This window comes from Rattus norvegicus, chromosome 6 (genome assembly GCF_021556685.1).
Source record: "Rattus norvegicus strain SHRSP/BbbUtx chromosome 6, alternate assembly SHRSP_T2T, whole genome shotgun sequence".
Lineage (NCBI taxonomy): Eukaryota > Metazoa > Chordata > Mammalia > Rodentia > Muridae > Rattus > Rattus norvegicus.
Window position 1 is genome coordinate 126733114 of NC_141539.1, and position 16823 is coordinate 126749936.

At 39.8% G+C, this 16823-nt stretch overlaps 1 protein-coding gene across 1 annotated transcript in view; it reads right to left on the minus strand.

Moving 5' to 3' along the window:
- Positions 1-16823, minus strand: part of Catsperb (catsper channel auxiliary subunit beta) — a 288739-nt gene that overhangs the window by 239721 nt on the left and 32195 nt on the right. Inside the window, 1 exon segment of the mRNA NM_001433284.1 lies at positions 7413-7501. Within this exon segment, the coding sequence (NP_001420213.1) occupies positions 7413-7501 (89 nt within the window).

Genomic DNA, 16823 nt, shown 5'->3' on the forward strand with positions numbered 1-16823 from the left:
GAGTATTTCTTATTTACATTTCGATTGTTATTCCCCTTCCCGGTTTCCAGGCCAACATCTCCCTAGCCTCTCCCCTCCCCTTCTATACAGGTGTTCCCCTCCCCATCCTCCCTTCATTACCACCCTCCCCCCAAAAATCACGTTCACTGGGGGTCCAGTCTTGGCAGGACTTAAGGGCTTCCCCTTCCACTGGTGCTCTTACTAGACTATTCATTGCTACCTATGGGGTTGGAGCCCAGGGTCAGTCCATGTATAGTCTTTGGGTAGTGGCTTGGTCCCTGGAAGCTCTGATTGCTTGGCATTGTTGTTCATATGAGGTATCAAGCCCCTTCAAGTTCCTATAGTCCTTTCTCTGATTCCTTTAAGAGGGGTCCCATTCTCAGTTCAGTGGTTTGCTGCTGGCATTGGCCTCTGTATTTGCTGTATTCTGGCTGTGTCTCTCAGGAGAGATCTACATCCAGTTCCTGTCAGCCTGAACTTCTTTGCTTCATGCATCTTACCTAGTTTGGTGGCTGTATATGTATGGGCCACATGTGGGGCAGGCTCTGAATAGGTGTTCCTTCTGCCTCTGTTCTAAACTTTGCCTCCCTATTCCCTCCCAAGGGTATTCTTGTTCCCCTTTTAAAGAAGGAGTGGAGCAATTGCATTTTGGTCATCCTTCTTGAGTTTCATGTATTCTGTGCATCTAGGGTAATTCAAGCATTTGGGCTAATATCCACTTATCAATGAGTGCATACCACGTGTGTTTTTCTGTGATTGTGTCACTTCACTCAGGATGATATTTTCCAGTTCCCTCCATTTGCCTATGAATTTCATAAAGTCATTGTTTTTGATAGCTGAGTAATATTCCATTGTGTAGATGTACCACATTTTCTGTATCCATTCCTCTGTTGAAGGGCATCTGGGTTCTTTCCAGCTTCTGGCTATCATAAATAAGGCTGCTATGAACATAGTGGAGCACATGTCTTTGTTATATGTTGGGGCATCTTTTGTGTATATGCCCAAGAGAGGTATAGCTGGGTCCTCAGGTAGTTCAATGTCCAATTTTCTGAGGAACCTCCAGATTTCCAGAATGGTTGTACCAGTCTGCAATCCCACCAACAATGGAGGAGTGTTCCTCTTTCTCCACATCCTCGCCAGCATCTGCTGTCATCTGAGTTTTTGATCTTAGTCATTCTCACTGGTGTGAGGTGAAATCTCAGGGTTGTTTTGATTTGCATTTCCTTTATGACTAAAGATGTTGAACATTTCTTTAGGTGTTTCTCATTCGGCATTCCTCAGCTGTGAATTCTTTGTTTAGCTCTGAACCCCATTTTTTTTATTTTTTATTTATTTTATTTTTTTTACATTTTATTATTTTTTTTTATTTGTCTCCCTGTGTTCAAACTTCTTGAGTTCCTTGTATATTTTGGATATAAGCCCTCTATCAGCTCTAGGATTGGTAAAGATCTTTTCTCAAGCTGTTGGTTGCTGTTTTGTCCTAACCACAGTGTCCTTTGCCTTACAGAAGCTTTGTAGTTTTATGAGATGCCATTTGTCAGTTCTTGATCTTAGAACATAAGCCATTGGTGTTTTGTTCAGGAAATTTTCTCCAGTGCCCATGTGTTCGAGATACTTCCCTACTTTTTCTTCTGGTAGTTTGAGTGTACCTGGTTTGATGTGGAGGTCCTTGATCCACTTGGACAGGGTGATAAGCATGGATCAATCTGCATTCTTCTACATGCTTACCTCCAGTTGAACCAGCTCCATTTGCTGAAAATGCTATCTTTTTTCCATTTGATGGCTTTGGCTCCTTTGTCAAAAATCAAGTGACCATATGTGTGTGCGTTCATTTCTGGGTCTTCAATTCTATTCCACTGGTCTATCTGTCTGTCTCTGTACCAATACCATGCAGTTTTTATCACTATTGCTCTGTGATACTGCTTGAGTTCAGGGATAGTGATTCTCCCTGACGTCCTTTTATTGTTGAGGATAGTTTTAGCTATCCTGGGTTTTTTGTTATTCCAGATGAATTTGCAAATTGTTCTGTCTAACTCTTTGAAGAATTGGATTGGTATTTTGATGGGGATTGCATTGAATCTGTAGATGGCTTCTGGTAAAATGGCCATTTTTACTATATTAATCCTACCAATCCATGAGCATGGGAGATCTTTCCCTCTTCTGAGGTCTTCTTCAATTTCTTTCTTTAGAGGCTTGAAGTTCTTATCACGCCAATCTTTTACTTGCTTGGTTAAAGTCACACCCAGGTACCTCATATTATTTGGGACTATTATGAAGGGTGTCATTTCCCTAATTTCTTTCTCCACTTGTTTCTCTTTTGTGTAGAGGAAAGCTACTGATTTATTTGAGTTAATTTTATACCCAGCCACTTTGCTGAAGTTGTTTATCAGCTTTAGTAGTTCTCTGGTGGAACTTTTGGGATCACTTAAATATACTATTATATCATCTGCAAATAGTGATATATGACTTCTTCTTTTTCAATCTGTATCCCTTTGATCTCCTTTTGTTGTCTGATTGCTCTGGATAGAACTTCAAGAACTGTATTGAATAAGTAGGGAGAGAGTGGTCAGCCTTGTCTAGTCCCTGATTTTAGTGGGATTGCTTCAAGTTTCTCTCCATTTAGTTTAATGTGAGCGACTGGTTTGCTGTATATGGCTTTTACTATGTTTAGGTATGGGCCTTGAATTCCTATTCTTTCCAGGACTTTTATCATGAAGGGGTGTTGAATTTTGTCAAATGCTTTCTCAGCATCTAATGAAATGATCATGTGGTTTTTATCTTTCAGTTTGTTTATATAATGGATAACGTTGATGGTTTTCCGTATATTAAACCATCCCTGCATGCCTGGGATGAAGCCTACTTGATCATGGTGAATGATTGTTTTGATGTGCTCTTGTATTCAAGGGATGCAGAAATATTATATCATGAAACATGAATTTTACAGAAAAGCATAGACACTGAGATTTATCTGTTGCTTATCCCACTTTAAGAATATTTTGTCAATGCCAGCCTACAGTATGTGAACAGATCTTCACCAATCCTACATACAACAGGGACTAATATTCATAATAAAAACAGATTCAAGATATTAGACACCAAAAATCTAACTAGTCCAATCTAAAAAATGGGGAAAAGCTCTAACAGAATGATTTCAACAGACAAATTTCTAATGGCCTAGGAAAACATAACGAAATGTTCAATGTCTTTAGTCATCAGAGACCTACAAATCAAAATCAATTTGAGTTTCCATCTTATACCCAAAAAATGGCTAAGAAAAAAAAACTCAAGTGACAGCACATGCTAATGAGAATTTGGAACCAGGGGAGTATTGTTGGTGGGGATGCAAACTTGTATGACCATTCTGGAAATCCATTTTGTGATTTCTCAGAAAATGGTCAATAGTTCTACCTCAACATTCAGCTACCCTACACCTGGGCATATACCTGAAAGACGCTCTACCATACCACAAGTATATTTATTCAACTATGCTCATACCAGCTTTATTCCTAATAGCCAGAAAGTGCAAATAAACAAAACAAAACAAAACAAAACAACAGATATCCTGTGGCCACGTAGGACTCCCACTGAAGGGATAAGGATACCAAACAATCACAAAACCTTTGTCCCAATATTTCCCTGCCTACAAGTGTGCAGAGAAAAAGATGGAGCAGAGAAGAAAGGAATAGTCAACCAATGATTGGCTCAACTTGGGACCAACCCCATTTTGGTGAAGAACCATTCCCTTGATACTACTAGCTTCCATGTATACATGGAGTTTCTGTTGTTTTTGTTGTTATTGAAGGCCAGCCTTAGTCCATACTGGCCCAATAGAATACATAGTATTAATTTAATGTTATTGTATCTATTGAGACTTGTCTTGTGTCTGATTATATGGTCAATTTTGGAAAAGATACTATGAGGCTTTGAGAAGAAGGTATAATCTTTTGTTTTAGGGTGAAGTGTTCTGTAGATATCTGTTAAATCCATTTGGTTCATAACTTCTGTTAGTTTCACTATGTATCTGTTTAGTTTCTGTTTCCATTATCTGTCCATTGATGAAAGTGGGATGTTGAAGCCTCCCACTATTATTGTGTGAGGTTCAATGTGTGCTTCGAGCTTTAGTAATGTCTCCTTTACAAATGTGGATACCCTTGCATTTGGGGCATAGATGTTCAGAATTGAGAGTTCATCTTGGTGGGTTTTTCCATTGATGATATGTAATGTACTTCCCCTGCTTTTTTTGAAAACGTTTGGTTGATAGTCTATTTTATTGGCTATTAGAATAGCTACTCAAGCTTGTTTCATGGGACCATTTGCTTGGAAAAGTTCCCAGCCACTTACTTTGAGATAGTATCTGTCATTGTCACTGAGATATGTTTCCTGTATGCAGCAAAATGCTGGGTCCTGTTTTCATATTCAATCTGTTAGCATATGTCTTTTTATTGAGGAATCAAGTTCAGTGATGTTGAGAGATACTAAGGTGCAATGATTGTTGCTTCCTGCTATTTTTGTTAGAGGTAGGATTATGCTAATGTGGTTGTCTTCTTTTGGATTTTTTTGTGGGATTAATTTCTTGATTTTCTTGGGTGTAGTTTCCTTCACTGTATTGGAGTTTTCCTTCTATCAACCTCTACAGGTCTGGATTGGTGGAATGATAGTTTAAATTTGGTTTTATCATGGAATATCTTGGTTTCTCCATCTACAGTAATAGAGTGTTTTGCTGAGTATAGTAGCTGGGCTGGCATTATTTTTCCCTTAGGGTCTGTATGACATCTGCCCAGGATCTTCTGACTTTAGAGTCTCTGTTGAGAAGTCTAATGTAATTCTGTTGGGTCTGGCTTTATATGTTAATTGACTTTTTGCCTTACCACTTTTAACATTCTTTCTTTGATCTCTGCATTTGGTGTTGTGACTACTATGTGATGGGAGAAATTTCTTTTCTGGTCTCATCTGATTGATCTTCTGTAGGCTCATCTCTCTCTTTAGGTTTGGGAAGTTTTCTTCTACAATTTTATTGAAGATGTTTACCTGACCTTAAAGTTGGTAATCTTCGCTCTCTTTTCTACCTATTATTCTTAGGCTTGGTCTTTTCACTGTGTCCTGAATTTCTTGAATATTTTGAGTTAGGGAATTTATGTTTTTTTGTATCTTCTTTCACTGTTGTGTCAATGTCGTCTTTGGTATCTTCTTCATGTGAGTCTCTCTTGTTTCTCTTGTATTGTCTTGGTGATGCTTGCATCTATGACTCCTGCTCTCTTTTCTAGGTTTTACATTTCCAGGGTTGTCTCCCTTTGTGTTTTCTTTAATGTTTCTATTTCAATTTTTCAATCTTGGATGATTTTGTTCAATTCCTTCATCTACATGATTGTTTTTCCTACATTTCTAGATTTATGTGTTTCTTCTTTAAGGGCTTCTACTTGTTTACATGTGTACTCCTATATTTCTTTAAGGGAATTATGTTCTATATCTTAATGAGATGGAATTTTAGATCTGAATCTTGCTTTTCTGGTGTGTTGCATCATTCAGGGTTTCCTGTGGTGGGGGAACTAGGTTCTGATATTGCCAAGTAGCATTGGTTTCTGTTGCTTACATTTTTGGGCTAGCGTCTCACCATCTGGATTTCTCTGGTGCTAACTGGACTTGCTGTGAGCCTGTGAGCCTGTGATTCTGGTTGTATTGGAACTCCTGGGAGTCCAGCTGTCTCTATGATCCTGTGATCCTGAGATCCTGGGTGTGTCAGCGATCCCGGGGATCAGGCTGCCTCAGGTGTGGTTTGAGTGGGTGGAGAGCCAGAGCCCAGTGTCTGAAACTGGGAGCCAGTGTAAAGCAGAAGGTCCATGACACTTTTAATAACAGTTGGAGTCAGGAACCTAGCAAAACTGTCTTCTGAGAAGTTCCACTCAGCAGCTGATGAAAACAGATGCAGAGACCCACAGCCAAACATTAGATTGAGTTCAGAGGGATTTGTGGAAGACTTGGGGAAAGGATTGAGGGACTCAGGGCAGATAGGGACTCCATAAGAAGACCAAGAGAATCAACTAACCTGGAACTTTGTGGGCACCCAGAGACTGGACCACCAGCCAAAGAGGATACATGGACTGGACCCCATCACATATCTAGCAGATATCCAGTTCGGTTTTCATGTAGGTTCCCCAACAATCAGAGCAAGGGCTCTCACTGATTCTGCTGTTTGCCTCTGAATCCTGTGCCCTTAACCGGGCTGACTTATGTGGCTTCAGTGGGAGAGGATGCACTAGACCTGCAGTGACATTATATGCTAGGGTGTGTTGGTACCTGAGGGGGTTCCTTCCCCTTCTGAAAAGGAAAGGGGGAATGGAAGGCCAGACTATGTGAATTGGGGCCTGGGAGGAAGGGGGGATACAATAAAAATGTAAAGTGAAAAATAAATTAATGGGGAAAATAATACTTTGCATGGGACCACAGAGATGGATTAGCACTTAGGAGGGATTGCTGCTCATGCAGAGAACCTGGGTTCCATTCTCAGCGCATGCATGCTCATACCTGTAATTCTAGTTCTGCGGAATCCAACAACTTCTGTCCTCTCTAGCACTAGTCATGATATACATACATACCTGGAGTGAAAACACTCATTCACAGAAAATAAAATGAGTAAATCTTAATTGAAAAGAATATATTGTGAAAACAAAGGAGGCCAGGAATGGCAGGAAGACAAATTTGTTGGTTAGAATTGTGGGTAAATCTGTAGTTGGATGGAGGAAAACACAGGCCAAGAGAATAAATATAGTCAAAGGGGAATGGAAACACGGGTGTTGAAAAAGTTTTACTTAAAAAAATTATTACATGTGTGTGTGTGTGTGTGTGTGTGTGTGTGTGTGTGTTTGTGTGTTGCACCCAAGACTTTGAATATAGTAGACAAACATTCTATCATTGGGTTACCCTTTGCCCAATGACTACCTTAATATTCTATTTTATTTAATTTTGCTTCTTTGATTGTTTAAAAATCTCCTATCAGTTAATTGGAATGGTCCTATCACCCCTTCTACAAAATTGCAACTGCTCTATGGCCCTTGTTATACAAGGAAAAATTTATTTCTTAAGGTTATATGAGGTATGTTTCTCTGACAGGCTACTTCTGTCAATCTTCAAAAAAACATATTGGATTCACATCAGTTGAAGAGTGTTACAGCTGGTTTAGAAAAGAAAAGTAGACATCATTTGCTTACAGCAGTCACAAAGCATAGCTACCCAGGGTGCTCAATGCTAAGTGAATATATATTTCCCTATCTAACTATGGAAACAATTCCATAGAACTTCACCTTCCTATGTGGACAGTGGAAGGTACTTGAGAGAGTACATTGTCATAGCTTTTCTACATGGGCTTAAAAGGATCACAAAGAGCTATAATAATACACATAGTTGGTGGACTTTACCAAATTGTCAGTGGTAAGGAACAACTTGATTGCATGCAGGCCTGTGTAGATCCCATCACCAGAACAAGAAAAGAAAGTTCGCTCCTTACCTAAACAAATAAAAAAAAAAGGAGAAAGAGGCTAAGGTAAACAGTCTTATGTTAAAGGCACCACATTTTCAAATTGACAAAACATTTTTAAAGAACTGTAAATTTAAAGCTGGGTATAGGCTGTTCATCTATACTTCACACTCTTAAGAGGTGGAGGCAGGAGGATCAATAGTCAGAAGCCATCCTTGGCTATAGGAGGTCATGTCTAAGTTACTTTCCCATTTTCCAAATTAAAAAAAAAAGCCGAATTGTAATTTTGAATTCACTGACTTTAGAGAAAACTCAAATTTTGCACTTTATTCTTCTTAAAGCTATGATATCAGTAATCAGAAACAATTAATTGGGCTAAAGAATTAAACTTGATGTTACTTTGTTTATTTGCTTGTCTTAAAATCTTTCATGGAGAGATGGCTCAGTGGATAAGAGCACTGACTGCTCTTCCAGAGGTCCTGAGTTCAATTCCCAGCAACCACATGTGGCTCACATCCATCTGTAATGAGATCTGATGCTCTCTTCTGGTGTGTCTGAAGACAGCTACAGTGTACTCATAAACATAAAATAAATAAATCTTTTAAAAAATCACCCATGGATTGAATAGAAAGGCAGTATCAGCCCTTACGCAAACTGACAAGTGAACAGTAGTTCTGACAGTAGGAAAAAAATATTTCTTAAGGTCATGTGAGGCATGTGTCTCTGAGAGGTTAAAGCATTAAAATATAGTAAGGGGTATGCTGGACCATGATTTCAAATTTGTGGAGGGTGACAAAAACCAGGTCATGACTCTTCTGGTCCTTGCTCTTATTATGAGCATTAAAAGCTGAAATGTGGAAAAGATTTGGTGCTTTTGTGACTTCCTTTGGCAGGTCATAATTTCAATGAGATTTAGAGGAGATATTAGGATTAGATGAGATTTTAATAAGAACTAAGAGTAAATTTACTTTATACTGCTATTTTCTTGTGTAACACAAATTGTTTTGATGTTCTTAAATCTATGTAACAATAGCAGTGTAAGCATGATACATACAGCTTAAAGTGTGTCAGAGAGCTGTGGTAAGCAGTTTTCAAAGCACTTTCACTTCGCACACTTATGTTCATTGTCTGACCTTCAAAGTGTTCCCAAGCTTATTTTAAGCAATAATTTAACTCTAAAGTCCAAATTGCTTCTCTGTCTGCTAAAAGTGGGCAAAGACCTCACTTATGATGCATAATGAATAAAAGTAGAAACAAGGGAAGGAAAACAAAAACCAAAAAACAAATCAAAGCCAATCCTCCCCCAAAAAACTAAAAAACCAACCCTAGCTGTTTTGAAAAACCTACGTTGAGCCTCCCATGGGGTTTGTAAGCCTTGTTATGTCATTCCCAGAATACTTTGTGCCATCTGTACCACTGTGCCCTCTTTAGGAAGAAGCAACCAAGATTCAAGTCACTGGGCTCATAAGTCATATACCTGACAATATATCTGACAATTTGTCAGACTGGAGAAAGGTCTGGAAGACCTCCATCTACTCTACCAGACAATCTTTCAACAAACTGGTTCTCTATCACTCTTTTGAAGTAAACTTAAATCCAAGCCCATGCAAAATGTTCCCAGATGCTCTTAACTTCTGTACTTAGCACAGATTTTTAATTTACTTTGATCTTCTTCAAATAAAAGTTATTTCCTGCTTTTCTCAATGAAATTAACTGATAGTTTAGAATGTAGTATCATTTTAAGCATTGTGTGTCACACTAGCAGGCTCTTTTTATGCTGGAGTGCAAATAATAAGTCAAAAATATGTTGTGGCCAGAGACAGAAGCAAATTCTATGTCTGTGCCTTTGCATGAATAATCTTTCTAGGAACTCTCTGAGCATAGAGTTACTAGATTTTTAACACTAGAATGATAATAATACATAAGTGCCTCTAAGAAAGATGGAAAGAGAGAGGTGACATCTTAAACATTTTTAGAAATCACAAAAGTGTAATTTCTGAAGGATCATCTGTTGCAAATAGAATAAGGTGACACTCGGACAAACTTGGAGTCTCAGTGTCAGTTATTAAATGCACTCATTGTTCTGCTCACAGTTAAGCAGGTATAACAATGAACATGTAACTAGAGGCAACAAAACTCCCTTCTCTCACCAACATTTCAGTTCACACAGTGCCGTTGGAAGAGATCAGAACATGCTACACTGAACATAAGCCACTTTGGCACGGGGATTTTTTTTCAAGCTTAAAGAAACTACTTTTCCTATCACCAAAAAAGAAATGTCATTGAGTCTACTCAAACCTAGTAAAACAGTGTTTATCTTCCATAATTTCCCTCCTATATAACTTCTAATAGACTCATCCTCTGTTAATCATCCATAACCCCCCTTCTCTTCTCACATCATCTCAATTTGTAACATTTTGTTGGTATGGTACAATAGCCTATTGATTTAATCACTTCTTTAGGAACTTAATGCTTTTGCCAAAGATCTCAATGCTACATAAAATATTGATATCAAATGAAATCCTTTGTTTTTTCCCTTCTTGGTCTATTCTTTGTTAGATTAAGAACATCAGCCACAACAGGATTCTTCCTGTCTCCATTTGTGCCCAGAGCAAAGGCTGTCTCAGAGCCCTTCTTACCCAAATCTACCAGGAGAGAGATGGTCTCCCAGGAGTGCTCTCACTGCTAAGCTCACAGGTGAGACCCCACTTTTGCTCCAATAACTGTTCAAAGAGGGACCTGTCAACAGCCCACAGGGCACAGGACCCTTGGATCATGGGGAAGGATTCTTTCAGTCTCCATCTGTGTTCAGACCTAAGACTGCCCAACACCCTCTAGACCCAAAACCTGCCCAGAGAGAGCTGGTCTCTCAGGAGAACTCTCACTCCAAAGCCCACTGGTAAGACTCCATTTTTGCTCCACTGACTGTCCCATGAGGGGCATGCCAGGAACACACAGGACACAGAAACCACAAGCAGTCTATAACAGGATCCTTTCAGTCTCCATCTGTGCAAAGAACTAAGGCCCTTTGTACCCAAATCCTGGCCAAAGAGAGGTTGTCTCCCAGAAGTGCTCTCACTCCTAAGATCACAGGCTCACAGACAAACAGGAGGGACAAGTTCCACTCAGAGACAGCAAGCCCAACTAACTCCAGAGATAACCAGATGGTGAGAAACAAGCACAACAACCGAAGAGACAGAAACCAAGGCTACTTGGCATCATCAGCCAGTTCTTCCACCACAGCAAGTCCTCCATATCCCAGCACACCAAAAAAGCAACATTTGGATTTAAAATCAGGTCCCATGATGATTATAGAGGACGTTAAGAAGGACATGGTGAACTCACTTAAAGAAATACAGGACAATACAGGTAAAGAAGGAAAAGCACTTAAAGAGGAACACAAAAATCCCTTAAAGAATTACAGGAAAATACAATTAAACAGGTAAAGGAATTGAACAAAACCACCCAGGATTTAAAAATGGAGAGAGCAACAATAAAGAAATCACAAAGGGAGACAACCCTGGAGATAGAAAACTTGGGAAAGAGGTCAGGAGTCACAGATGCAAGCATGATAGAAGAGAGAATCTCAGGGGCAGAAGATACCATAGAAAGCATTGACACAATAGTCAAAGATAATGCAAAATACAAAATGTTCCTAATCCAAAACATCCAAGAAACCCAAGACACAATAAAAAACCAAACCCAAGGATAATAAGAATAAAAGAGAATGAATATTCCCAAATTAAAGGGCCAGTAAATATCTTCAACAAAATTTTAGACGAAAACTTCCCTAACATAAAGAAAGAGGTGCCCATGAACATACATGAAGCTTAAAGAACTTCAAACAAAGTGGACCAGAAAAAACTCCTCCCATCACATAATAGTCAAAACACCAAATACAAAAAACAAGGAAAGAATATTAAAAACTGTAAGGGCAAAAGGTCAAGTAAAATATAAAGGCAGATCTATCAGAATTATACCAGAACCTATGAAAGCCAGAAGATCCTGGACAGTTGTCACACAGACCCTAAGAGAACACAAGAGAGCAGTCCAGGCTACTATATTCAGCAAAACTCTCAATTAACATAGATGGAGAAGCCAAATTCCATGACAAAAACAAATTTACACAATGTCTTTCCACAAATCCAGCCCTACAAAAGATAATAGATTGAAAACTCCTACACATGAGAGAAACTACACCCTAGAAAAAGCAAGAAAACAATCTTCCTTCTAAACACACACACACACACACACACACACACACACACGATAGTCACACAAACATAATTCTACGTCTAACAACAAAAATAATATGAAGCAACACTGACTTTTTTTAGTATCTCTTAACATCAATGGACTCAATTCCCCAATAAAAAGACATAGACTATCAGACTGGATGCATAAGGAGGACACAGCATTTTGCTGCATATAGGTAACACACCTCAGAGACAAATACAGACACTACACCTCAGAGTAAAAGGCTGAAAAACAATTTTCCAAGCAAATGGTCCCAAGAAACAAGCTGGATTAGCTATTGTAATATCAAATAAAATCAACCAAAAGTTATCAAAAAATAAGGACACTTCATATTCATCAAAGGAAAAATCCACCAAGATGAACTCTCAATCCTAAATATCTATGTTACCAATCCAATGGAACATGCATTCATAAAAGAAACCTTACTAAAGCTCAAAGCACACATTGCAACTCACACAATAATAATGGGAGACTTCACCACCCCACTCGTATCAATGGATAGAACATGGAAAAAGAAACTAAACAGACACATAGAGAAACTAACAGAAGTTATGAACCAAATGGATTTAACAGGTATCTATACAACATTTTATCCTAAAACAAAAGAATACACATTCTTCTCAGCACCTCATGGTACCTTCTCCAAAATTGACCATATAATTGGCCACAAAACAGACCTCAACAGATACAAGAAGACTGAAGTAATCCCTTGCATCCTATCAGATCACCACAGACTAAGGCTGGTCTTCAATAACAACAATAATGACAGAAAATCCACATATACATGAGCATTGAATAATACTCTATTAAATAATAACTTGGTCAGTGAAGAAATAAAGAAAGAAATTGAAGACTTTGTAGAATTTTAATGAAAATGAAGGCACAACATACCCAAACTTATAGGACAAAAAGAAAGCAATGCTAAGAGGAAAACTCATAGCTCCAAGTGTCTCCAAAAAGAACCTGGAGAAAGTGTACAATAGCAGCTGGACAGCACACCTAAAAGCTCTAGAACAAATAGAAGTTAATATACCCAAAGGGAACAGATGGCAGGAAATATTCAACATATGGGCTGAAGTCAACAAAGTAGAAACAAAAAGGACTATACAAAGAATCAAAAAACCAGGAGCTGGTTCTTTGCAAAAATCAACAAGAAAAACCCTTAGCCAGACTAACCAGAGGGCACAGAGTTTCCAAATCAACAAAATCAGAAATGAAAAGGGAGACATTAACAACAGAAACTGAGGAAATTCAAAACAATCATCAGATCCTACTACAAAAGTCTATAGTCAACAAAACTGGAATATGTGGATAAAATGGACAATTTTCTAGACAGATACCAGGTACCAAAGTTAAATCAGGATCAGACAAACCTCCTAAACAATTCCACAACTCCTAAAGAAATAGAAGCAGTTATTAAAAGTCTGTCAACCAAAAAAAGCCCAGGACCAGATGGCATTAGTGCAGAATTTGAACAGACCTTCATAGAAGACCTAATAGTAACACTGTCCAAACTATTCCACAAAATAGAAATGTTGTGGTTTGCCTTGGAGTTCTCTCTGAATTTGTAAAATAAAGGTAAGAGCGCAAGATTTGGGCAGAGGGAGGAGTCGGGAGCGAGAGGGGAGGAGAAAGGAAAGGAGAAAGGAAAGGAGCGAGGAGAGAGTCATCGTGGGAGAAGGAGAAGCTGGAGACCTGGCAAATAAAAGGTGCAAGGGATGAGGGATTTGGGAGCTAGGAATAGGACAGTATAGGGTGGATCTGCCCAATGTAGACGCTAGATTGTTTTCATATTAATTGAGTTGCGTTTTCTTTGTACGGGCCGATTCGGGTTGGAGAGGAAACTGCAACAAAATGGCACCCAACGTATCCATTAGAACTCAACTAACCTGAGATAAAAGTTTACTTCCCTCTCATCCCCAGAATAGGGCTCTGATAGAGATCTAGGCAGGAGTACTGGTGGATTGGGAGTTGACTGGGTCTGAGGGGTCTACGGAGAACTGCAGAGAGGCTCCCTGCCCCAAACCCCAGACAGAGAGCTATAGCCGAGGGCATCATCTAGAATCGAGGAAAGGGATAGGAGAACCTAGAGCACAACTGCCTGTGAGGGAGTTTTCTGGCCGGCACATTGAACAGGATTCCTGAGATCACCACACGACCAAGCAAAGCCAGAGACAACCCAAAGAGGAGAAAAAGGTAGAAAGGGCTTCGGATCAGGTACTACTTTGATGTAAGAGAGATATATAACCTTTTGATACTTAAAGATGAGAAACACAATGAATATCTTTTGGGCCTTATAGAATGATATTTTGAATGGTCTGATGGTTGTGAATTTTGAGGAAATAGACACTTTATCATTTACCGGTATTACAATATTCATTCTTCTGATTTACTATATCTTCTCAAAAGACAGGGCCCTAAATAGCAAATGTCTAGCCTTAGAAAAGAAATTACAAGTAATGCTAGAACAGAAATTTCTGAAATTTATAGATGACTCTGAACAACAGAGAGATAAGCTTAAGTCTTGGCAACAGGAGCTAGAAGAGACGCTAGAAAAAAGAATTCAACAACTCATAGATCAAATTGAACAGCAGGGAGATACAGATAGAATCTGGAAGCAAAGTCTAGAGGATAACTTACTAAAACTAGCAAATCAAACTAAGGCAGAGGCTGCAATATCAGAATTACAACATAAAGAGAAGCTAAGATTATGGAAGCAGGGCTTAGAACAGAAGATACAGGTAATTATGGAACAACATAAACAACAGAAAGAGAAAATTAAGCCTTGGCAATGTAGCCTAGAAGGAACACTAGAATTGAAGACACAGGAAATTATAGATCAGAATAAGAGACAGAAAGATGAAAATGAAGGTGGTAGACAGGAACTAGAAAGGATGTTAGAACAGAACATACAACAGCTCACAGGTCATACTGAACAGCAGAGAGAAAGTAATGAGGTTTGGAAGCAAGACTTGGAGAATAACTTTTTAAAATTAATCAATCAAAAGATAATGGATAACAGATTATTAGAAGTATAATATAAAGAAAAATTCAAAGTGTGGAAGCAAAGCCTTGAACAGAGAATTCAGGAACTCAAGGAACAGGGGGAAAGACAGAAGGAGAGGTATGAAGCCTGGGTACAGACTTTAAGAGAGGAATTTAAAATTACAAGTAAAAAAAAACTCAGGTAGAGCCAGAAGATAAAATTAGGGAAAGTCAACCTAAGGTTATTAGGAAACAAACTTTAGTCTATCTAGTTAGTGTACAACAAAGGCCTCCAGACAATGATCATCCACAGGGTTATGAAGAATTTGAATGGCAACCCATGGATGTGTTAGAATTGAGGAAATTTAAGGAAAGTGTAACTAATTTTGGAATGCATTCACCATTTGTAAAACAAATCTTGATTTCTTGGGCTATTAAAAATAGAGTAATCCCCCAAGACTGGAAAGATATGGTAAGAGCAATTCTAGAGCCTGCTGAAAATTTACAATGGATTTCATGGTGGAGAGAAGTGAGGGAGATAGCATGACAAAATAGAGCTAGGGGCAGAGAGATTTCCACAGGTCAACTGCTTGGTGAAGGCTGTTTTGCTGAAGTAGAGGTGCAGGCTGTATATGATGAAGAAACTCTGGCATGGTGTCGATTGTCAGCCTTAAAGGCCTGGGACAAAGTCGCAGAATCAGGGAAAAGACTTGAAACATTCACTCAAGTCATACAAGGTCCTAAAGAAACCTTCCCTGACTTTTTACAAGGCTTACCTCAGCTGTGGAAAGGAGTGTATCAGATTCAGGGGCAAGAAAGTCGATAATTGATTCTTTAGCCTTTGAAAATGCAAATACTGGCAGATCTTCCTGGTTGCTGCCGCTGCAGAGAGCTCGTAGACAGCACCCCACGAGCAAACTTGAGACTCTGGACCACAGGTAAGACCAACTTTTCTGCTGCAAGAGACCTGCCTGGTGAACTCAGGACACATAGAGGCAAAATTCCTCTAGGACCGGGCACTTCTGGTGTTTACCGGGAGTCCCAAACCCACGGATCCCGGCCCGCAGCAGCTCTCTGCTCCCAGACCCCGTGGGAGAGAGACGTCACCGCCTGGTCAGGTGGGCGCTCCTGAGGCTGCAGAGCGGAAGAGGCCACCAACACTGCCCACCCCTGCCCTCATCCCTGGCCCAAGAGGAAACTGTATGCGGCCTCTGGGTTCCCGTGGGGGAGGGCCCAGGAGTGGCAGGACACCTGCGCCTGAGACACCGCCTGAACCTGAAGGGACAGACCTGATAAAGAGTTCTTTGCACCCAAATCCCGTGGGAGGGAGAGCTAAACCTACAGAGAGGCAGACACGCCTGGGAAACCAGAAGAGACTGCACTCTGCACACATCTCTGACGCCAGAGGAAAACACCAAATGCCATCTGGAACCCTGGTGCACGGAGGCCCCCGGAAAGGGCGGTGCAGATCTTCCTGGTTGCTGCCGCAGCGGAGAGCTCATAGGCAGCACCCCACGCGAAACTTGAGCCTCGGGACCACAGGTAAGCCCAAATTTTCTGCTGCAAGGGACCTGCCTGATGAACACCAGACACAGGCCCACAGGAACAGCTGAAGACCTGTAGATAGAAAAAACTAAATGCCCGAGAGCAGAACACTCTGTCCCCATAACTGACTGAAAGAAAACAGGAAAACAGGTCTACAGCACTCCTGACACACAGGCTTATAGGACAGTCTAGCCACTGTCAGAAATAGCAGAACAAAGTAACACTAGAGATAATCTGATGGCGAGAGGCAAGCGAGGAATCCAAGCAACAGAAACCAAGACTACATGGCATCATCGGAGCCCAATTCTCCCACCAAAGCAAACACAGAATATCCAAACACACCAGAAAACCAAGATCTAGTTTCAAAATAATATTTGATCATGATGCTGGAGGACTTCAACAAAGACGTGAAGAACTCCCTTAGAGAACAAGTAGAAGCCTACAGAGAGGAATCGCAAAAATCCCTGAAAGAATTCCAGGAAATCATAAATAAACAAGTAGAAGTCCATAGAGAGGAGTCACAAAAATCCCTGAAAGAATTCCAGGAAAACACAAACAAACAGTT